This window comes from Protopterus annectens, chromosome 4.part1 (genome assembly GCF_019279795.1).
Source record: "Protopterus annectens isolate FY-2018-M chromosome 4.part1, PAN1.0, whole genome shotgun sequence".
In the NCBI taxonomy this organism is placed as follows: Eukaryota; Metazoa; Chordata; order Ceratodontiformes; family Protopteridae; genus Protopterus; species Protopterus annectens.
The window spans coordinates 758540070-758564396 of NC_056734.1; the positions used below are offsets into that span (position 1 = coordinate 758540070).

The 24327-nt window shown below is 40.1% G+C and overlaps 1 protein-coding gene across 2 annotated transcripts in view; it reads left to right on the forward strand.

The window, feature by feature from the left end:
* Nucleotides 1–9698: 9698 nt before the first annotated feature.
* Nucleotides 9699–24327, forward strand: part of CCHR4.PART1H3orf33 (chromosome chr4.part1 C3orf33 homolog) — a 566094-nt gene continuing 551465 nt past the window's right edge. Inside the window, exon 1 of one of the 2 annotated variants that reach the window (XM_044070505.1) lies at nt 9699–9835. In XM_044070505.1, the coding sequence (XP_043926440.1) occupies nt 9734–9835 (102 nt within the window). In that variant the 5' untranslated portion in view covers nt 9699–9733. Of the gene's footprint in view, nt 9874–24327 lie in introns of both variants that reach the window. The other variant, XM_044070506.1, reaches the window with a different exon arrangement.

Sequence of the window (24327 nt, forward strand, 5' to 3'; positions counted from 1 at the left end):
TATATATAGTACTCTAGTACAATCCATGTATGTAACATAAACCTCATATCTATTACAATTTTAGCCAAAGTGCTTGATAAACTAGTGCAAAACTATTATAATTTATCTGTTAAATGCAATAATATTAACAACATGCAAAACTACCACATAACAGTAGAGGATTTACAAACAAAAAAAAAACTAGGCATCTCTGACCTCCATTACATAAGTGGTATAAAAAACAATAGCACAATATTTGTACAACCTAAAAAAAAAACAGAATTACTTAGCCATTTACAGAAAATATACTTAAACTTGCTGAAGACACTGAAGTCAATCCTAGACTGCTAACTGCATTTCAAACAAGCATAAAAAAAAGAAAAAGAAAGAAAAGGACTGAAAATCATGCATCTCATCTGCAGAACTTCAACCGCTGATCTTTGCTAAAAAAGGTCAGTCACTTAATCATACCGGAAAACTGGTTACATGGAGAATATACTGGCTAAGGTTTATCTCACCAACACAATGCATAGGGTTTGATTATCATCTTTGAGAGAAATTGGCTAAGCTTTAAATAGCCCACAAAGGCAGACAGCCCAGTATTTACCTATGAACCTAAGTCCCACTGCTAGTCATTGGGGTTTAATACTTATCTCTCAATTCTCCCTGATTTTGAGTCAAATGTTATCTCTTCCCTTCTTAACCCTACCTAAAACTAGTGACTTCTGGAGAAAAGGTACTGAATTACACTTAATAAATAACAACAATAATTAGAGCTATAGACAACTTTTATTTCAAAAAGTGTATATTAATTCACTTTCTCTTATTCTGTCAATGTCTCAAATTAATACTGATAATATTTTAAAACTGTTCCTGTTTTTTTTTTTAGATTTGTTCCTGCGTGATTGAGAGCTATGGTTTCCATAGCTTTCAACCAATCAGAAACTAATCTCATCAGAATCATGGACAAATCCACAAATAATCAGGGGCACTTTTAAAATATAAGATCTATTAACCTGTGGTATTAACAGAATAAGAATAAACATACATTTTCTGAAGTAAAAGTAGCCTATAAGTCTAATTATTGTCAATATTTATTAAATGTAATTCACCACCTTTTCTCCAAAAGCCACCAGTTTTAAGAAGGGTTAAAATGGACAGAGCTAAAATTTGATTTAAAATCAGGGATGTTGCTGAAAATCAGAGACATTTGCGAGATATGAACTGTTTTTATATTTAATGCACGTTGATGAAAAAGCTGTTGTTCTAATCACGTTTTAATTGGATTAGAGTAATATTCAATTTTTCACACCTTTACTAAATTATCACTTAAGACAGAGGCAAACATACATTTATGTAAAAGAAAACAAACCATGTTAACATGTTTACAATTACTAACATTATACATCACAGTCATGCTTTGATACAATTGTCATCAATCTAGCATTACATACACTGCTAATTCCTGCATTCCCTTAAACCTCATTCCTCCTCCAAAACATTATTCTGCATTTTATTGTTACAGTTTCCATTTTTTCTAAATAGTTTGCTCCTACATTTTCTAAAGATCCCACTTCCATTTATTTTATCTTTATTACATCAGCTACTTCAATTATAGCTGGTCTAGACTTTAACTTCCATTTTCTAGTAATTCCTTTTTTGTTAACCACCAGAATTAAACTTTACAAGCCCTTACTATGTCTTGACAACTTACATCATGTATCCCAGTTCAATAAAAAAATAAAATAAAACAATAAAAAATCAATATTTCCTTAATTACACCCATTTGCTCACCCAATATTTCTGATGGAGGACTCTGAAAGGAATTTTTAAAGTTTGCCAACTCATTACACTCCCAAAATATATGTTCCAATGTGCCTGTTTCTTTCCCATCACACCTTTAACCATCTACCAGATGAAACATTCTTTGGAGTCTGCTTGGGGGTATAAAAATACCTATGCAAATACTTCTGAGCAAAAATCCTAAATATTCTAGACTTTGTTGCATATTTGGGAGCCATACATATCTCCTCCCATTGTTTCCTTGTGAATTACTTAATCCAGTCTCCCTTCCCAGTGTTGTCTAACCTCCTCTGATTAATTCCTAAAGTTATTGTGCAATACTGTATGCGTCCTATTTATTTTCCCTTTTTAACAGCAGCTTTTGTTCTAGTGTCAATTGAAAACTCAGACCCAGAGTAGGGCTTTCACTTAGAATTCCCCTACCCTTTTCTCTTTGCCAATACTCTTGATGTCAGTCCAAGAAGGCAGCCTCTGGCCTGCAATTTAAATGTCTTTTTGGCCTCTTCCCATTCTATTACCTTTCCCTTTCTAGTTATTTGCTCCCAATACCTTGGTTCCTTTGTCAGTTTTCTCCAGTGAATTCCAATCCCCTTTTGCCTATTTTTGTACTACTAATTGGAGTTATCCCTACTGGCAAAATCTCCTTTTTTCTGTTCTCACATTACTTAGTTTTTAGAATACTTTCTGCTACTTTATGGGTGTAATATTCTGTGTGGCTGTTGTAATTATCCTTAAGGAGCTGCATCCAAAATCCCTTTCTCTAATTTTTTGAATTCCTCCCATTTCATCTTCATCCCCTTTCCACTTAGAATTTTTAGCTTTCTGCTTGTGGTGTGTATGTGATCCTTAACTGTGTGACTCTAAAATATTCCTTCAAATTAGGTAATCCTAAAACATCTAGATGTTGTTCTATATCACTGTTACAGTATTCTTCATAGAAGGGATGTCCAGCCCAGGGCAGCCCAACATTCGGCCAGTATGGAAAATCCTAAAAAAGATCGTGTATGTGCCATACAACACATTTATGCTCCCTGCACAGAACTGTAGGGCATAAAAGGGACATAGTGATGCAACTACATAGAACTTCATTTGTCTCCAGTTTGAATGTCATTTTTGCCAGTTGGTCTGAACCCCTTGTTGTTGTACTGAATATTTAGCAACACCAGATAAGTTCCCCATTGGGGTGGGTTTTTTTTTTACTTTTCTGATCTTGTATTTTGTTTTACTACCTAGAGTTTATGTCATCCAAGAAGGGAAAATATTGGTGTGGGAGGCAGATTCCCCATAAGGATCGTCACAAACAGTGTCCTTGTTGTTTGGGTGCTTCCCACAACCATGTCTTTTGTAGTATCCATAAGGCATTTGTGCCTAAGACACTCAGAAGCCATTTGTCTTCCCTGGCCATTTATCTTGAAAACCAATGGGTTAAACAGTTAGTTCTGGGTACCATGGCAGAATCCTTTAACCCAAAGATACTCCCACTAGGTGAAATGAAGGCCAAGAAGTCTCGTCCGGATTCTTCAGCTGTCCAGCCTCCACCGGACGTCCCTCTAGAAGCAGGTAATATCTCTGTAGGTCATTCAGCTTCTACATCAGATTCCTCTGTGTGACTCCACTGAAGACCAGCCATGAGACATCTTTTCACATGTCCTTAGAGGCTTTGCAGATATCTGCTCCATATGTTGAGGGAGAACCGCATTTGATTATCCCGGAGGGTTCTAGAGGGATTCTGCAGATATTGGTCAGGGACGAAGTTCCAGGTTCTCTTACTGGATCTCGCCAAGGGTCAGAACCTCTGGTATTTATTAAGGTTAATGTCCTTTAAGACAAAAACTGAAGCATCCTCAAAAGGAATTGCAAGAGTTTACTTAAGGCTTGCTTTCTACCTTAATAGTTCTAAAGCCTCCTCAAGGGGTTTCATTTCCATCTCCTCCTTGGACCCCTTCTAAACAGCACAGGGAACCAGATTCTTTGGATGAGGATTCAGTGTCTGGTGAGGGGTCTTCGTCCTATTCTTAACATGTGCCTTTGCCTTATAGTTCTAATGAAGAGAACTCTGTTAGCCCTGAGCCTTCTTTTGAAGAATTGTCCTTTGGGGACACAATTGGTAGGATGATGGAATTCTTTAAGTGGGATTCTTCTCAAGTGTCTGATATTCAGAGAATATATTAGGAGTTCCTTCAGGTGGATTCTCCTAAACCATTGGCAATTCCTCCTGTGTTGGCTGCCTTGTTAGATACTTACATTGCTGCTTCCAAGTCTCCTGATTCTCAGGCTTCTGCTCATAAGAAACCTGATAGGTTCTATAAAGCTCCTTTAGATTATCAGTTTTTATTTAAATGTCTTTCTGCTGATCCTGCTGTGGTCAGTCTCTTCTGACAAACCTTCTAAGCCTTTGCCCTCTTCCAAACTTTTGCCTTCTGATAAGAATAGTAGGGTAATGGAGAGGATTGGCAAGAAAGTTTAAACTGCTTCTGCTTTGGCCTTGATGGCTATTAATTACCAGGCTGTCATGACCAGGTATGCTCTGGCCTTCATTGCTCAGGCTTGTCACGTTATTTCTGCTCTCCCTGATTCTGAAGGCAAATCCTCTGCGTTATCTTTTTAAGGTTCTGCTTCTTAAGTGGCTCACCACTCTATTAAATGTAGTTATGATGCGGCTGATGCCTCTTCTAGGACTGCAGCTTTTTAGTCTATCATGAGATGTAATTCTTGGCTTCATCTCCAGTCTCTACCTGAGGACATTAAGGCCAAGTTGTTGGATACTCCTTTGCATAATACACATCTTTTTTGGGACTGCTGCTGACATGCTTAAGTCTCTTTAAGAGAAAGGCAAAGCCTTGCAAGACCTTAAACATATTTTTGTCTCTCCTGTCCCTAAGTTCGAGAGAAATTATCCTTCTAGGTCTGCTTTTGTTCACAGACAACCCCAACAGGCCTCTAAGGGCAGGTACGGTGGGAGGCAGGTCCCCTCTGCTAAGGCTTATCAGATTTTTGTGGCCCAGAAGCCTCCTTTATTTGATAAGCCTGCTTCTCTTTGACAATTTGCTCCCCATTTCTTTTAGACCAGGCTCCTTTGTCCCTTTGGCTCTCTCTTTGTCTTCCAAATTGGAGTCTCATCACATCAGGCTCTTGTTTTTTTTTCTATTATCCATCAGGATTATATCATAGTATGACAATCTCTCCCTCCTTTTTCAGGGATTCCTCAGCCTCCTCTAGAGCTACTTCATTTCCTTGAGGTTCCAGGGTCTCTGTTAAACCAAAGAACCATTCAACCTCCCCCCAAGTGGGAAAGGGATTTTATTCCAGGATGCTCCTGGTTCCTTAAAAGGAGGGCACTCGGTAACCTGTTTTGGATCTCTCCCAGAACAACAATGTTCTCAAGATCCCTTCTTTTTGGATGCTTACTCTTCAAACTCCAATTCCTCTTTTATTACTCCAGGTTTTTTTGGTATCCTTGGATCTGAAAGATGCTTACCTTCATATCCCTATTCAGCCTCTCTTCAGGACTGTTTTACATTTCTCTCTGTTTTCCTCTCACTTTCAGTTCTCTGCTTTGCTCTTTGGCCTCTCTGCTGCCCCAAAGGTATTCGCAAAATGCCTAGCTCCTGTGATTGCCTTCTGCAGGTTCCAAGTCATTTAGAGTTTTCTTTATCTAGACAACCTGTTGTTTCATGCATCTTCTCCCAGTCAGTTGTTCAGGATCTGCAATTCACCATCTGTCTTCTTCAAAATCTAGGGTTGATGACTCCCTCTCAGGATCATGTGTATCTGGGATGCAGGATTCAGATGGCACCAATGTTGGCCTTTTTTTCTGCCTCCAAAGGCATTGTCATTGACAGCCTTCTTTCAGTCTCTTCTTCCTCTGACTGCCATGCCAGCCAGAGAGTTTCTTCAGGCTCTGGGATTCATGGCCTCTTCTATTTCAATACTTCATCTTGTCAGACCAGATATGCGGAAGCTTCAACAGTACCTCAAGTCAGTTTGGCTATGGCATTGTCACCCTCTGAATTACTGTGTACCTCTCCTTTTCTGTCTCACGAAGGAATTTGAGTGGTGGATTCAACAGTTCACTCTCAACCTAGGCCAGTTCAGCCTACAGTCTCTTTTCAACAGCTGTTTACTGATGCCTGAGACATGGGGTTGGGGGCTTCTCTTGGTCACCTGAAAGTTCAGGGTCTTTGGCATTCCTGTCAGACCATATCAACATCAAAGAGATGGAAGATCTAATTCTGGCCCTTCAAGCTTTTCACCTCATGCTCTCTCTAGGCTCCTTGAAGGTGCACACAGACAACACTACAGTGATGTGGTATGTCAACAAATGGGGGGAGGGCACTAAATATTACCTCCTCTGCAGGATGGCACTTCAGGCTTGGGAAGTGGCTCTCAGTTATAAGTTAACTCTTCAAGCAGTATACATTCCTTCATAGAACAATCTTGTGGAAGACTCTCTGAGCAGATCCAAAACACAGGCTTATGAATGGATGCTTCACAGAGATGTGTTTCTGGACATAGTCCATCAGTGGGGTATTCCTGCTGTAGATCTTTTTGCCTCCCCTCTGAATGGGAAGCTTCTTCTCATTTGTTCCTGAGTGCCAGGCCATCTGACATGGAAAAGGGACGCCCTTCCTTTCCTTACAAGGAAATATTTCTTTATGCTTTCCCTTCTCTTCCTCTACTTCCAAGAGTCCTGCAGAAGATTCAGCTGGACTCCTCAAAAATGTTGCTAGTGACTCCCTTTTGGCAGAGACAGCACTGGTTCACCCTCTTAATGCATCTGGCCAGGGGCAATCACCACAAGTTACCTCACTGGTTGGCTCTCCTCTTATAGGGCAAGGGGTCTCTCATACATCCCCACTTGTCCATTGTGCAACTGACATTGTGGTTGTTAGGTTTTTGATCTCTTTCAGGAACCACTTTTCTGAGGACATGCCTAGGGATTACAGGAGGCAAGGAAACCCTCAACCAGAAAATCTTATATGTCCAAATGGAAAAGATTTTTGGTCTGGTCTCACACTCATAACCTGGACCCTTTTTCAGTGGAGGTCCCTCTAGTCCTCTCTTATTTGTGTGAGTCGCTCCAGTCTGGCTTTGCCTAGTCTTCTGTGAAGACCCATTTGTCATCCATTTCTGCTTGTATGCCCTTGAATCCTCCTTTGACTTCTTGATTTAAGGTCAAACAATTTCTTAAAGGTGTCCTGCATATTTTGCCTCCAAGAAAACCTATTCCTCCTTCTTGGGACCTTAATTTTGTTTTGGAAAAATTGACTCAGACTCCTTTTAAGCCTGCAGATTCTGCTTCTTTGCAACATTGTACCTGGAAGACTGTTTTGTTGTTGGTAGTTATTTTGCTCGGAAGGTTTCTGTGCTCCAGACCCTTATGCCTATTCCTCTATCTTGTTTTTTCACAGGGACAGGGCACCCCTTCATACTAATCCTTCTTTTATGCCCAGGATAGTCAATGAGTTGTCCTTGAATCAGTCGGTACAACTTATTTCCTTTTTTCCCTTCTCCTCAGTCACTAACGAGAGGGTCCTGCATACCTTGGATTTGCACAAACAGCTCAGGTCCTATTTGGATAAAACTAGGACTATTTGTAAGTCTGATCAGCTTTTTGTTTCCTTTCATCCCAGGTCTTTGGGTTTGACTGTTTGTAAGCAAACCATCTCTTCCTGGATATCTAAGGCCATTTCCTTTTTTATTCTTTTCATGGCAAATTTCTTGGCTTCTTCTGTTAGAGCTCATTCCACAAGGACTGTTGCCTCATCTGGTGCCTTCTTCAAGAGGTTGTACACCACACCAATTTAATCTTTGAAGCTGCCACTTGGTCTTCAGTGCATACCTTTACTAAGCATTGTAAGTTGGATATGGTTTCTAGAGCCAGAGCAGGTTTTGCTGAAATAATTTTATGTGGGTTTGTTGAGGGCTCTTTTCAGCCTTCCACCTCCCACTCTGTTTCTTGAGATTTTTTACTTTCACTTCTATGAATAATACTGCAACAGTGATATAGAAGGACATAATACAGTTGTGTAAAATCTTACCATAACAGTAGATGTCCTTCTCCTCACTGTTGCAGTATTTATTCCCTCCCTCCAGCTCCCTCTTGTTCCTTGTTCTACATTTTTCCTTCTGAATGTGCATGGACTCCTTTGTCCTATGGAGACTGTTCTCGTCTGGGGAAATTCAGTTCTAGGTAGTTGCATCCGTATGTCCCTTTTTTGCCCTACATTCTGTGTGGGAAGCATAAATGTGACGTATGTTGCATACAAGATCTTTTTTTAGGAGTTTTCATACTGGCTGAGCATTGGGCTGCCCTGGGCAGGACATCACGTCTATGAAGAATACTGCAACAGGGAAGAGAAGGACATCTACTGTTATGGTAAAATAGAACTGTACTTTCTATTGGAAAAATCAGCTTATCACACTTGACCCTTGCCCTCTTACCCTCACAGATAAAATCCTTCAACTCTTTATTAATTATTGTCCACAACTTCTCCTATGGTTGGTAAAAATAAGCCTAACCTGTATAAAAAACTAAAGGGACTAAAAATATTTTCACTGCTTGTATCTTGCCATTCATATCCATAAACAAGACCTTCCAGTTTCTAACTTTAGTATTATTTTTGTTTAATCTCTTCCCATATATACTTAGCTGCCATAACAGAATCCTTTTTAACCCATACAACTGCTGAACCAATTCATGTGTGGGTACACAGTTTACAGTTAAAGCCTTTCTTTTCTCTGCATTAATTTTATATCCCAAAAAAAATGAAAGCATTTCAGAATGTTCCACAACACTAAGATGTCCTTTTGTGGCTTTATCAGGTACAAAATAATATTGTCTGCAAATAAAGTCTGCTTTTCCTGATTACCATGCCAATTAATTCCTTGACTTTCTCACTCCCTCATTTTCTTTGCCATTGGCTCCAAATATAACGCAAATAGCAATGGAGAAAGAGGCCATCCCTGCCTAATTCTTCTATGCTGATACAACATAAACAAGAACAATTTTTACCTCTAAACCCTCATATATCCTCCTAATTAACCTATTATATCAAGGAATGCAAATGCTTCCATTGTTCTACTTATAAAATCTAAGTTTACGCCTTCAAATGCTTTCTCTGCATCAAGAATCGCCATCAATATTATTTTCTTACATTCTGCTTCCATATGCATATCATTGCTCCATTAATGTCATATGTTTGCATCCCTTCCACAAAACCACATTGATTCATATCTATCATTTTTTTGTAACACCATATTCATTCTTTTAGCTATTATACACATAAACACTTTAAAAACCTGGATACTTTCCTGAAGATTGATTATATGTCACCATTTTTATCTCATGTCTTCCTATCTCAATGTTTGTTAAGCCTCATCTACCTCTGACTTTGGTAAACTTATTCCATAAATATTTACTTGTGTACTTTTTCCCTGCTTTATATGTTTATAAAATTACAGAAATATCTCTAACACCTATACCAGATCGGTGCTAATAATGGTTTAATTAGAGTAATATTTTTAAATAAAGAAAGTCCTAGGCATACAAATCCATTGTCGGTAATTCCTTTTACTATCGCGCTAGTTTAACAGCTTGCAGGCGTGGTTTGTTGACGGAGGAGTCTGTCATTAGTGTTTGTCAATCACTGAAACCACGCCCCATTCCCCGCAAAAACAGTCGGGTGGTACTTTTTTAAAGAAGTTCACTTACTGAAAAGGGAAAAGTCAGCCAGTGTTACATTTTTGAAACATTGACCTTGTGTGCGTTCCTCTTTAAGAAAAGCCCCAAACCACCTTACCTCTGACGTAAATAGGCCCGCCCAGTTAGCTGTTCGTTGCAAGGCTGTAAGTCAGGGGCTGGACAGTAATACGTTATGACGTTTCATCTCGGTGTGTGCGTGTTTTTTTTTTTTTTTTTTTTTTTTTTTTTTTTTTTAAATTCCGTACCATGACGTCTGGTACCGAGGAAGTAAAAGGAGAAGAGGCGGTGTCTATCAATTATATTGCTAAACTGTCAGAGTTTGCGGATAAGCATATTTCTTTTGTTCGGGTATGACAGTACAGACGAAAGAAATGTATATTTGTTTAGTATAAGGATATGTCTTTTGTCGTTTATGTCATTCAGCAGAAAAGGGTTAAATATGCTGTTTTTATGTATTTTACAAATGTAAACTGCTGAGTTAAGACATTTATGAGTGCAATGACGACATTTAATTTTGTACTCACAATCTCGTATAGTTGCTTCCCGTCCTGCTTTACTTTTAAAATGTTTACATTTCGTGAGATGTTGCAGTCATGTGCTTAACGTATGCAATTTTCATCTGATCTTTTAAAACAGATTACCACCTGTCCCACTTTGCAGGGATAGTCCCTCCGGACAGTTGTGTCCTGACAAAAAAATTGTAAAAATGGCAAATGTCCTGAGATTTTAGGACAGAAGTATTTCCTGTATTTTATGTAATAGTTGCATAAAACAGTTATTCTGTAACTAAAATATCTAAATGTTATAAGAAACCGAATAAGCAACTAAAATGCTACAAGAGTAAGCTTTTATTTAGGCAAAAAAATTAAGTTTTATCCTTTGTACTGACAGTGGGTATGTGTCGGCCTGTAAAATCTGATGTTTGTACCAAAAATGTCCCACTTTGGCCATTTGAAAAGGTGGCAACCCAGATCTCTTTCTAAGGTTATTTTAGATGCGTATTCCTATTTCCAAGCAAGTTAAATACAGATGTGTTTGGCACACAGTAGCTTAGCCAGTTGAAGAAAAACCCTGGCGTCACTAAGCCACGGTGTTTCCGAGAGATATTATGACTCATTAGAGTACATGTATACATGTGACTGATACCTTTATTCTGCTGAAAATGAAATTACATTAACGTTTAGCCAAAACAACAATAATCACAGTATTTGTCTTAAACATTTCATCAAAACGTTTAATTATGCTCGTATTATTTATGAAACAGTTTTATTAAAAATGCTGTTTGTGCTTTCTTTCAACTGTGAGCAGTTGAGAGCTGTTCTGATGGGAATTTGCCGTGAATAAAGTGTGCTTCCAGTATTGCTTACTGTATTTTAAGTGGTGGTAAGCTTTTAGTAACTTCCATAGATCAGTCACTTGCATGATTTTAGATTGTATGTGTCATATTTATTTACAGTTGTTGACCTAAAATGCCCAGCTGGCAGAAAGTAACTTAACATACATGTAACCTCACATCGTTTATAAAATAATGAAGAGAATTAGAAAAGCATTAATTGTCAGAACCTGTTCGAAAACAAACTGGGCATCCTGAGGCAATATAGAAACTGCCTCATGTACACCCAACAACCCTCTCCTCTTACCTCCCAACACTCAGACTTGTGAGAGATGCACTTATATCCAAACTGGAAGCCATGCACTCTCCAGCCAAGACTGGAAGAGCTGGTCAAGAGAAGGTCAACACTTGCACCACACCACATGGAACACACAGTCCTCCAGAACACATACCAGCACTGCCTTTACAAAAAACACACACCCACTTTCGTGGATGCTCTCAATAAAAATCTACCTAAACAGCAGAGACCTCCAAGGCAGAAACCCACTTGACCACCACAACACTAATCACAAGACACATAACTCTCCTAAACAGGGTGCCACTAAACCAAAGCCCCTAAGGCAAAACAGCATGCCCAACACACTAGTCATAGGTGACTTGATAGTGAGGCACACTGATGTCCCACTCACTAGGTTGAATAAGGAGAAAGTAACAGCTGCCTGTCAAGTGCCAGGATCCGCCACATAACACATGCATTCAGGTCCCTCAACAACAGATACAAATATGACTCAGTCATTGTACATGTGGGTGTGAATGACCTGAGATGTACCTCCTTGGACTATGTGAAAAGAGACCTGGAGAAGTTCTGAGATTATGTAGCCCAGGCGGGTATGACTCTAGCCCTGAGCAGCATCCTACCGTCACCCAGAATGATACCACAGTACAAGCAGAAAATGATCGATTTCAGTAACTGGCTAAGTTTCTGGTGTCACGGGATCCAGTATCTGTCTGCCTGGGATGACATGGTTGACAGACCTTGATGCTTTGCTAGAAATGGCCTGCATCTGTCACCCCTGGGGTTCTCAAAACTTGCAAAGGCTCTTGCCACCCTTATAGTGCCTTTTTTAGGCTTTGTTCCAAAGACCAAATTACCACAATAACAGCTACAAAAAATGCAATTTGAGGGTCATGCTTCTCAATGCTAGAAGTCTAAATCTCAAAATGCACTCATTCGAAACACTCCTTAAAATGGAGAACATCGACATTTGTGCTGTAACAGAGACCTGGTTCAAGGCAGCAGAAATCACCCCTACACTACCAGGCTAGAACTACACCTTTCGGCCCCAGAACTTGGACTGAAGCTCCAATGGCGGTGGTGTTTCCATATTCATAAAGGATGCGCACATCTCTAGACTGGTAGCTCAACGTAATGCATTAGAGATACTTCAGGGATAGCTAACACTGGGTAAGACAGCGATTCAGGTTGTAGCGTGCTATAGGTCCCCAACCATGTCACAAGACTCACACTCCACGTTCCTAAGCACCCTGGAGAATATTAGGGTCTAACCTAACACTCATACTAGGCGACTTCAACTACTCCTCCATTAACTGGGAAAATTACTCATGTAGTAATACACTTGCCCAATGTTTCCTGGAGTGCATTAATTCCAATGCCCTGGACCAACTCGTTCTTACCCCCACTAGAGATAGCAACATCCTTGACCTTGTCATTACTAACATGGGTGACAGTTGCTCTACACCAATAGTCAGCTCCTCCCTGGTTAGATCCGACCACAAACTAATCACCTTGGAAATCTACATCCCTCCCATCCCCCCCTGCAAAGGTAACCACCATAAAAACCCTCTCCTAAGCCAACTTTGGGCTCCTAAAACAGAGGTGGCTAACTTCACGGCACCCATGCAAATGGGAAATAATTGCATGACTGCTGAATCATACCCCAATGCACTGTATGAACATGTACACAAATGCGTGGATCTCGCCATACTCAATAGAACCAAGACGCTCTCCTCCAAAAAAAGGAAGCAAATCTGGTGGTCCCCTGCCACAAATAAAGTCTACAACTGAAGGAGGAAACTGATGCAGAATAAGGTGAAGTCCCAAGACTGGAAAAACTCCCTAATTGGCCTCAACAAAAAAGTTGAGATCCTTCATCAAATCCTGTAAAGCTAGCTATGAAAACAGAATTGCAGCAGATAGTAAAGACAACCACAAGGTCTTCTATAGTTAAGTAAACAATCTCCACGGCAATATCCAGATTTGCTCTGAGCTACTGCACAATGGTACCTCCTATACCAAGCCAACAGATATTGCCAATATACTGGCTGACAGATTCAGTGCCACCTGTACCCCTCTCCCCACCCAAAAGACCAATCACAATACCAGTAGATTGCCAGGCAACCAGTATTACTGCTGCACAGGTTAAAACAGCACTGTCATGACCAAGAATACAGCTTCTATGGGACTTGACAATATCCCTGGCTGTGCTCTACATGAACTACAGAGTGAACTGACACCTCACCTGTGTGCCCTGTTCCACTGCAGCCTCCCCTCAGGCTTTATCCCTACCGAATGGCGCACTGCTACATTCATCCCTCTGCATAAAGGAGGAGTGACTACAGACCCTGGGAACTATCGCCCCATTAGCCTGATGATGAGTCTGATATGCAAAGCTATGGAACACATCATCATGGACCTAATAAACAAGGATATATGGAATCTCCAAACTCTGGATCCCACACAGTTTGGTTTTGTGAAGTGTAGATCATGCCTGCTCAACCTGGTCGACTTCTTTGAGTCAGTCACCAGAGCAGTGGATGAAGGCAAGGTGGTTCATACAGCTTACCTTGATCTGGCCAAGGCCTTTGATACCATTTCCCACTCAGGAATCATAGAAAAACTCACTAAGCTAGGCATCAACCCCTATATCACTAGGTGGGTTGCAAACTGGCTCACAGATAGAGAACCCACAGTGTGAAAGTAGCTGACTCAAAGTCAGACTGCCGACTAGTCATGAGTGGAGTCCCACAGGGTTCGGTCCTCTCCTGTTTGGTATCTATTTCTCTGAAGTCCATGCAACATGAAGGGACTCTAGCTGACAAAGTTCGCAGACGATTGCAAGTTGGGAGGTATTATTAACTCCCAAAGTGATGTTGACATCCTACAGAATGGCCTCACTGAGACCAACAACTGGTGTCAGAACCACGGCCTTAAGCTCATTGCCAAAAATGTGTTGTTATCCCCTTTGGGAAAAACCTGGTTCCCATGAATTACCACGTTGATGGTAGTCCACTGAACGCAGAAGGCATTATAAGAGATCTGGGAACACAGGTTGACAGCAACCTCCCTTTTGATCACCACATTGCCACTGTGGTCAGAAAGTCTTTTTATGTGGCACATCTCATTACTAAGGATTTTGTATCCAGGAAGAAAGAGGTCATTGTCTCCCTCTACTCTTCCCTCATTAGGCCAATCATTGAGTACAGTGCCCCATGTGGCATGTACCTCACTAGACACCTGCAACAACTGGAGAGGCCACAAAAGTACCTCACAGAGATGATCCCAGGCCTAAAACACTTGTCCTGTGTGGATAGACTAAAAAAAAACTCCCAACTATTCTGTCTCATATCGTCTACTTAGAGGCGATCTCTGCTTGACCCAGCTCTGTTAGAAATGCTACATCTAAAGAAATCCCAATTCCTCTGCACCACACGCTCCATAGACCTCAACCTCATTAACACAATCAATAGAACGTACTAGAGGGGCAGGTTCTTAACCCAGAGACTGCTCATGCTATGGAATAGACTGCCCATACATGTCAAGCAGAGCACCTCGCTGTCCTTTTTCAAGAGAAATCTTGATGAGTGGATGGGAAATAGAAAATTCACCCCGGGGATAACTCCAGTGGCTCTACTCGACAGAGGCACTGGGAACTAAGGTCAGGTGGCACGATGCCAGGGTAATCCTGTGGCTAGGCTTGTAAAGGCCCCAGGGCCATTAGCCTAGTACACACCTATGATCCTATGAACTCCCAAAAATACAACAGCAAAAGTGTGCACATATAGCTAAAAAACACTGGAATGATAGCTGTCAAAAATACATTTTAATTTATACAGAACCTATTAATTTGTAGTATCCACTGGCACACATTAGGGCTTCATTTTCACTGCTACAAAACAAGCAACCTTAATACAATAAGCAGATTATTTTACACTCCTCTTCTCTGCTCACAATTACAGTCTATCACTCAAAATGTATTTATATCTTTTAGGGATTCCCAAATCCTACCAAACCCTAACAAGTTTAAATTGGTGCTGTTTAGTTCAAAGAATAACTACTCCCCAAGGAAAATAAAACTCCATTTACCATCAAGTCCTTCAACAATCCAAAAGTAGAATCCCCCCCCACACACACACACATGTGCACACTAAACTCCTTGGTGTCTTTATCAATAGTACCCTGAAATTTGATGACCCCATCATGCATGCCATCAATAAAACTCATAAAAAAAAGAGAACTCCTGTGTAGAACAAAAGCTTTCCTCCGAGAAACATTGTTACAGAGATTAAGTTTTATGAACTGTGCTGTATGCAGTGCCCATCTACATCAACCTTCAGTCTGCCCAACTCAAAAAAAAACTAGAGCAGCATTGCAATAAAATTATTAAATTTGCAATTTTTTACCAATATGTCATATCATTGCACTGCCATACAACAATTACAGTTGCTAAAACTACCAAACCGCTTGCGTTTAGGCAGACAGAATAGCTTAAAAGTCATGTGTCAGCCTGATAAGGATTGTGCTGAATGTATTTGCACACATGTAGTGTGCATTTATTGGATTATTGTAACTGTTTTGTAGAACTTATGGTCAGTCATTGGGACATATGTTACGTGTACACCCTCCCATGCTTGCTAACACTATGATGTAATTCCAACATATATTACATTTACTAGGGCAATGCTAACTCTGTGAACTGTTCAGTATTTCCCACTGTGGCTACTGGCATTTATTGAATAAACTGTCTGAATATTTGTTGTTATCCTGTAGGTAGTGCCTGGCCGCAAGTGTGAATTAATGTTGTGCTCATTTACCTGACATGTACCTTACCTCATAATACTATAGTATATCCTAACCTTCCACATTCTCCACTCACATGCACCCACAGCTTTCCTCAAGACAATACTTTGCTTAAATTAATTTTTTACTGTTGTCTACCTACAAAAAGACTTTGTTACATCTCTTTTTTGTCTCTTTTTTTCATACAGCTCTAGCTCTACTTCACTCGTAGCTGCCCCCCCCCCCCCCGTGAAGAATTTCTGATAATTATCCTGCAAACAACTGAGGGCAAAAGGAATCACTACTGGGAGTTTTACTGTCTGAAATAGTTTTATCTGTAGGTCTGCTTCACTCTTAGATGCCCCCCCTCCCAAATGAAGAATTTCTGAAAATTATTCTGCAAACAGCTGAAGGCAAAGGGACTCACTACTGGGAATTTTTGTAGGTGTATTCCCAGTTAACTAATTTTTGCATCCAGTTCTTAGTGCTTTTACTTAATTTTATTATATTGGGTTAGCGTGCACACTTACAAGGTCTCCCCCTCCTTTTCTCAATCCCTGCCATTGAAATTAACTGCCACTAGCTGGCAGCAGAACACCACTAAACAGCTGAATCTTAGCCCAGATTAGCAGCTCATCTTGTAAGCAAAACAGTGCTCTACAGTTATTTAAATTCTCCAGTATTACTGTCTACTGTAAAGTCACCCAAGTCCCTTCAAAGCAGTTATTTTTTCCATTCACTGTGAATAAATAGTGGAACACAGTAACTGGCATTATCCCTGCCATTAAACTACAATGCTGCTTACCTTCATGACTTAGACTTTTGATACTTTTTTCCCCAGCTCTTACCTCCTAGGTAGGGCTGTAGATCAGGTTTCACTACCATCCCCACACTGAATGCACTGACAGCAGCATTAGTCAGTAACATTACCTCCCCTTTCTCTCCCTTGTGCACATCAAGCTATCATCCCTACTTCAACCTACCTTACTGATACCTTGCAAGTCGAGTCGGGCCTTCCCGCTCCGTTCCCCCTTGCTTCGCTCTTGCTCACTTCACTCCCCTACCCTACCCCCATTTCCACCCACCCACATATCAATTACATATATACTTAGCCATAGCCCACCCAGTTTCAAGCAACCAATCAACACACACCCCATTCTAAGCCCATTCCGCACTCAAACACTGAATCTACATAAGCCTCACACTGTTAACCTATCCCACCTACCTCAGTTAACAAACACCTTTTTCAACTGTAGTACAACCAGCTTCAACTCATCACTCCCAACCCTTTCTCTCCCACATCCCATTCTGATACTTCTTTATTCACCAAACATTCACCAATGTCACTAATACACTTCACTATATTACCACTTCTTTTTTGTCACTGTCTCATACTACTTCTACACCTTACACTGTTAAATCATACTCATAGAGTACCAAAACTCACCTCTTGTACAGCTATCCAGCTTCCTAAACACAACTCCTATTCCACAATATCTCCTAGTCTTTATTCCATTAACACATTATTATTCCTCAAACATACAATCCTGTCACATACACAGCTAACTCTACAAACTACACTCTTCATAACTCAATTTAACTCTAAGTATAAACTGCTTCAACAACACCACTCAAACAGTACATCCACACTTCCTCAATGTGGAGACATCCACCCCAACCCAGGACCCACTCCAACTAACTTCCCACCTCCCAAATCTCATAAATCCCTAAAGCTCACTACCATTAATATACAAAGTGTCAGAAACAAAATTCCAGAATTTCAAGACTGGATAGCAAATTCCAGACCTAACATAATTGCCGTAACCGAGACATGGCTAAAACCATATATAAAAGACACAGAGTTCCTCCCTCCAAGTTTCTCCTGCCTAAGGTCTGATAGACCCCACAAGAAAGGGGTTGGAGTTGCTCTTCTTTATCCTAACTCTTTCACCATCATTCCTTACCCAAACTCTATTCCCCAATTATCTGCAGCTGAACTCATCATTGCACATCTAAAACTAAATGATTTCAAACTTCTGTGCCTGATAGCCATTTACATCCCACCCGGCAACAATGTTTCTGTCTTAGAAGAAATATTAGCCTGGACCTCAAGTAATATCCACAGTGAAACTATAATCCTAGGGGGTGTCAACATAAATTGGCTAGACCATACAAATCCTTCTCGAAATGCTTCCATCAACCTCTTTAACTTCACTCAGCTCATTACTATCATAACCAGGCCTAGCAGTAACACTAACAAAGGCACCTTACTTGACTGGGTCTTAGTGTCCGATCCCAACAAAATTACATCTGCAGGAGCTCTACACTCTACCCTGCAATATCAGTGACCATCTGCCTGCCTATATAACATGTGCCATCTCCTCAACCTTACATGAGCACCAGTACAGACCCTCTAGACGGCTAACTAACTTCAGCCCCATATGCTTCAGTGAAACATTAAGCAAAATCAATTGGGGCATTCTAAAGTATTTGCCTCTAGATGAAGCAGTTGAATTTTTCAATTCAACTTTCCTCATTATACTCAATAGAATGCCCCCCCCCCCTCCGGAATAAGAGAATCAAAGCAAATCACGCAATTTGGCTTTCTAGAGACATAAAAAAACTTATGAATACCAGAGACCGAGCATGGAAAAAATGGCATAATAGTAAAAACCCCATAGATCCCCAGCATTTCAAACAACTCTGCAGTCAAGTAAAGCGTCTAGTTATTAATGATAAAAACAGTACTACTTCCATCTCCAAAACAAACACAAATATAACCCAAAACAGTTCTGGAATTCAGTCTCCACTCTATTAAACCCTGGCACCAAAAGCAATCCTTGTCCAAACCCTGACAAAGCCCCTGCTGAACTAGCTACCCTTTTCAACTCCTACTTCATAGACAGTATATCCAAACTTGCTTCCACCTTTCTTACAGTTACTCACAACAGCACCCCCACTACTACAAACTATACCGCAGAAAAGCCTTCCCACCAGTCTTTCTCCTTCTCTCACGTTCCCACTTCCACTGTTTCTAAACTCCTGCTGAAACTCAAACCCGGTAGCACCGCCCCAGACAGTTTGCCCCCAGAATACCTTCAAATGTCTGCCAAATCCATCAGCTACCCCATAAGCATTCTCATAAATAGATCTATCCAAGAAGCCCATGTACCATCCATTTGGAAGAAAGCTTATATCATACCATTACATAAAGGCGGTAATAATTCAGACATCTCAGATTTCCGCCCTATAGCCATTCTAGCTCCTATTTCTAAAATAATAGAAAAATGTATTCAAATTCAACTCATGGACTACCTATCCCAAAATCAGCTACTTTCCACAACTCGGCATGGATTCCGCCCTGGCCATAGTATTACAGCTGCTCTCCTATCCTTCCTAGACACTGTTAACCACAGCTGCAATGATGGTAAACTTGTCTCTGCACTCTTTCTTGATCTCTCTAAAGCTTTTGACACCATCTCCCATCCTCTCCTCCTTTCTAAGCTCTCACACCTTGGTTTGTCCACACCTATCCTTAACTGGTTCACCAGTTACCTCACAAACAGACAACAGTCCACCAAATGGTTGCATTCTTTCTCTCCTTTTCTCATTACTTCTACTGGAGTTCCCAAAGGATCCATCTTAGGCCCCCTCCTGTTCAGTATTTTTATTAATGACTTTCACTCCACTCTCACTCATGCATCTGTAGTTCAATATGCGGATTATTCTACTATTATCTGCTCTGGTAACTCTGAAACCGAACTTCTGACCATTACCCAGAATGCTTTCTCTATTACCAAAACCTGGATGACAAATAATCACCTCGCCCTCAACCCAAATAAAACAAAACTCTTGCTCTTTATGCCCCAAAAAAGTACCACCATTAATAAACCTGATTTCATCATTTTCTCCTCCAACAAGACTGCCTTAGAGGTAGTTTCCCATACTAAGTTACTTGGCATAACTTAACCTTTGACCAACACATCCACAACACTATCAAAAAAACACACCAAAAACTTGGTACCCTCAACCGATATAAACACTTTTTAAACTATACCAGAAAAACACTTGCCCAAACTTTTCTCTTACCTTCTCTCCTCTATGGTGCCCCCATTCTGACAAACATCCAATCGTCATTAAAAATAAAATGGAGAGCTGCTACAATAAAATTGCTAAATTCATTACTAGAGCAAAATATGCCTCCCACCACTGTCACTCATTACAATCCCTGAGCTGGCTAGAACTCCCACAATACCTAACTTACATACAACTAGCCACAGCACACACATTCATCTATAATTCCTCCAAATGCTCAGCCCTGGCTTTACTTCTGACTCCTTATCAACCAAAATGTTCACTAAGATCTGAAAATCATTCACTTATCCAAGTTGAGACCTAAACTCCCTGTAGGCCAATACCTTTACTCTTTCACTGTAGCTAAATTCTGGAATGCCCTTCCACATTCTCTACGGACTATAAATAATGCCCCGTCATTCAAAAGAAATCACTCTACCAAAATCTCTCCTCTCATTGGCTATGCCCTTGCACCATCCCCAATTCCTCAGTTACCTGATTACTAACCTGACTCATCTCTCAGATACCCACACTCTTCTTCACTCCCCCTATTGTGCACTCACGCTTAATCACAACACAGTGTGCCTCTCCCTGCCTCACATGGTGTGTAAAAATTGTGTAAGTGCAGATTATCATTATCTGTCTGATCTATCGAATACCTGCCAAGCACCTGAGTCTTCCACAAAATGTTGTTATACATTGTCTATGTTACTGTGTCACTTCTGAATCCTATATTATTCTATTGTATATTGATAAATGCTGTTATTACTCTTGTATATTGTTAAATGCTGTTATTAACTCTCTAAATAATCTCTTTATTATGTACATTTTGTGGAGCTTTTCTCCCCAGGCATCCACTGAAAATGGGCTCATTTCAGCCCAGTGAACTTTCCTGGTTAACAAAAGCAAATAAATAAATAATAATACCCTCTTGCAGATGGTACTCCTCAGGCAAATACCTCAACTTCAAAGTTAAGGGCATAACCTGTTCACAGAATTCCAGTAATTCTGATGGAGATGCACTGTATTCCAACTTTGTATCCAAATTATGGAGTGATATTTCCGCAGCTCTCAGACAAAGTAATGACTTTAACAGCTTCAAGACATCTTAAATCTCTCCTGTAACCATGTTCAGCAAACCATCATAATACTGTGTTGTAAAAACTATGGCAAACTATCCTCTGTCTCTCTACTCTTAGAACTGCTGTAACAAAACTCATTTAAATGTCTTTTCAGCTGTACTGTTCTATTATTAAATGTCCAAAGTGAGTTGTATTTAACTTTCTTTACTTACGCATATTCTGAATGTTTCTCGTGCTTTTTCTTTTGCTCACTACCTCATTTATGATAGTGAACTGGATTTTTCTGACCATTAGCTACAGTTGTACGTTTTGAGCATCCTATGAACTGATGTTCTTAAGTATGTTTGTAATTAGAATGTCATGTAGTTACTCATGTAAACATAGTGTATTAAATACTTAAGAAATGTTGGTGCTTTTCTTCTTGGGCCATTGCCGAAAAGGGCATTGAGCTCTGTCAGATTTCCTGGACAACAAATACAAATAAATAAATGTTGAAGGAAGATTAGTAAATACTAGGCAGAAAGAATCTTAGTATTAGAATGCTTTAACATAAGTACAATTTTCTTGTAATTTTGTTTGAGGTAGAAATTGGCCTACAGTGTGAACAGATGTTATAGAAATTATTGGGTAGGTGAAACGTTTTCTATAGAACTATGAAGTTTATAAACTAATAGTATGCTCTGGCTTGTACTTTTATATTATATATGGTAGTTCTGTTTTGTACCAGAGTATGCAGAGAACATGGAATCTTAAACATACTTTGAGTTTATATTACTTAAGTTACTTGCAGCTACAATGTGACCATCTGAGACCCTTAGAGTATGAGGACTGGTACTCTTTGTAGTGGTGTGGGACAGTGATGGGCAAAATGAAGATGTGAGAAGTTTGTAGGGAAGACAGAGCTGTGAAATTGCAATAGTGGTTGAACTCTAACCAACTGAGTTGGTGGCGTCTATATTATCTTGTCGAAAGATGACAATATTGAACGGCATAAACATCGAAAATGTCGTACATCAAAACTGTTCTTGTGGGGGGCTCACCCCCCCCTCTAATACCAACTCCGAGATTGCACTACAGTGAGAAAAGAGCAAATTTTCTCATCCCCATTGTACCTTGATCCCGCAACATCACTTTCGATGTACGGCATTTACGACATTATAGCCCTTCGATATTTTCAACATGCGATAAGGTGAACTAGACCCGAATTTAATACTTTGCCATGCTCACTGTTATTCTTTGCACCAACTCGGGTCTACTTTACCTTATCGCATGTTGAAAATATCGAACGGCTATAATGTCGTAAATGCCGTACATCGAAAGTGTTGTTGCGGGATCATGGTACAGTGGGGATGAGAAAATTTGCTCTTTTGTCACTGTAGTGCAATCTCGAAGTTGGTTTATATAATTAGCAGGGGTGTGGGGGCGCAGCCCCCCACAAGAACAGTTTCGATATACGACATTTTCGATGTTTATGCCGTTCCATATTGTCATCTTTTGACAAGATAATATAGACGCTTAAATACAAATAACCCATTTCCCTTCTAGGAAACATACAGCTGAATGCACCCCCTGGCGCATGCAACCTACTCCCTTGGTTTATATCACTGTGCAAAAACATCCTTGCTACACTTCTATAGATTTATAACCTCTGCTGATTTCAAAATACAATGCCAGACATATGGAAAACTGCTCTGGTTAAACCTCTTCCCAAACAGCCTGAGCTAGTAAAGACTTTCACTTATGCCATATTTCCCTCCTCCCTACAATTGGGAAAATATTTGAAAAACTAATCTACAACCAGCGGTCCACTTACATCCAACAGTACCACCTCCTTACGTGTGATATGTGAACAGCATGGATTCTGGACTGTCTGGAGCACAATGACAGCACTATGGTCATTTACAGATGTGATAGTTCTCAACATGGATAAAGTAAACCTTTCAGGAGCTGCACTTATTGACTTTACCAAAGGTTTTGATCTGATTGATAACTTCCTGCTCCTTCCAAGAAATTGGTGTTTGTTCCAATACAGTCACCTGGTACCAACATTTCTTAACAAATAAGTATTTCAGTGTCAAATTAGGCCCATCCCTATCACTGCCAGCACCCTTTACCAGAGGAGTGCCCCAGGAATCTATACTTGCTCCTCTTTTCTTTTCAGTCTTTATTAACTATTTTTTTCTTTTCAGTCTTTATTAACTATTTCCATCTTCCTAGCCTTCATATTACTGTTTATGCAGACGTCATAGGTATTCTTTGATCTAGCCCCTCACATGCAACTATTCAAACCCAGCTTCAGTCTGACCTTCACTCCCTTAATTCTTGGTTAAACAACCATTAGCTACTCCTAAACCCTTCTAAAACAGCAAGTATGACATTTGGAACCTCACAGAAGCTGAAAAAGACTCCAAAAATATCAGCATCACAGATCTCAATGGTTGCCCAATAAAAACAACCACATAATTTAAATATTTAGGTTTTTGGTGTAGACCAGTCACTTAACTTCCATAGCCACATTGAAACCATCAGGAAAAATATCAGTTCTCTTTTATTTTCGTCCTGGAAAGTATCTCCCTATCTCTCTGTACCAACTACAGATGTAATAGGCAAAGGAATCCTCCTTGCTCAAATTGAATAAGGGCTCCCCATCATAGCCACAGCTTCTAAAAAAATGTTATCCACTCTACAGTTCATTGAAAACAAAATCTTCTGATTCACACTGTGTCACCCTCTCCAACACCAAATGGCTACCAGTCTATTACAGAGTTGAGCTACTCCTAGGGTTTCTTGTTTTCAAACTACTTCATCCAGTTACCTTTCCACCACTTGCAGCCAAATTCCATAATAAAACCACTCTGTGCAACTTCCGGAACCTCTCCCAGTTAACTCCCTCACTCCAGCCACCCCAAACTAAACTATACAGACCATTCCTTCTCCATTCTTGCACCCAAACTGTGGCAATCCCTCCTCTTCACCTTAAAGAAGTGTCCTTTTTCCCCACCTTCAGGGCTCAACTCAAAAGACAGCTTTATCAAAAGTCTGACTGTGAGTGCTTTTCCACTAGACAAATAACCTAATTCCCTCCTCTCCTGCACAACTTCCACTTTGATCCTGTGTTCTCAGCTGCTGCTTCTCTCATATTTGTTACTAAAATTAATTCACATTTGATTTTCTAGTCTGCTAATATTATTTACAGATTGTATCAAGTGTCTGTGGGATTATCTGTCTTCTGTGATTACGAATTTGTTCTGTTTTCTTTTTGTGAATCTCTTTA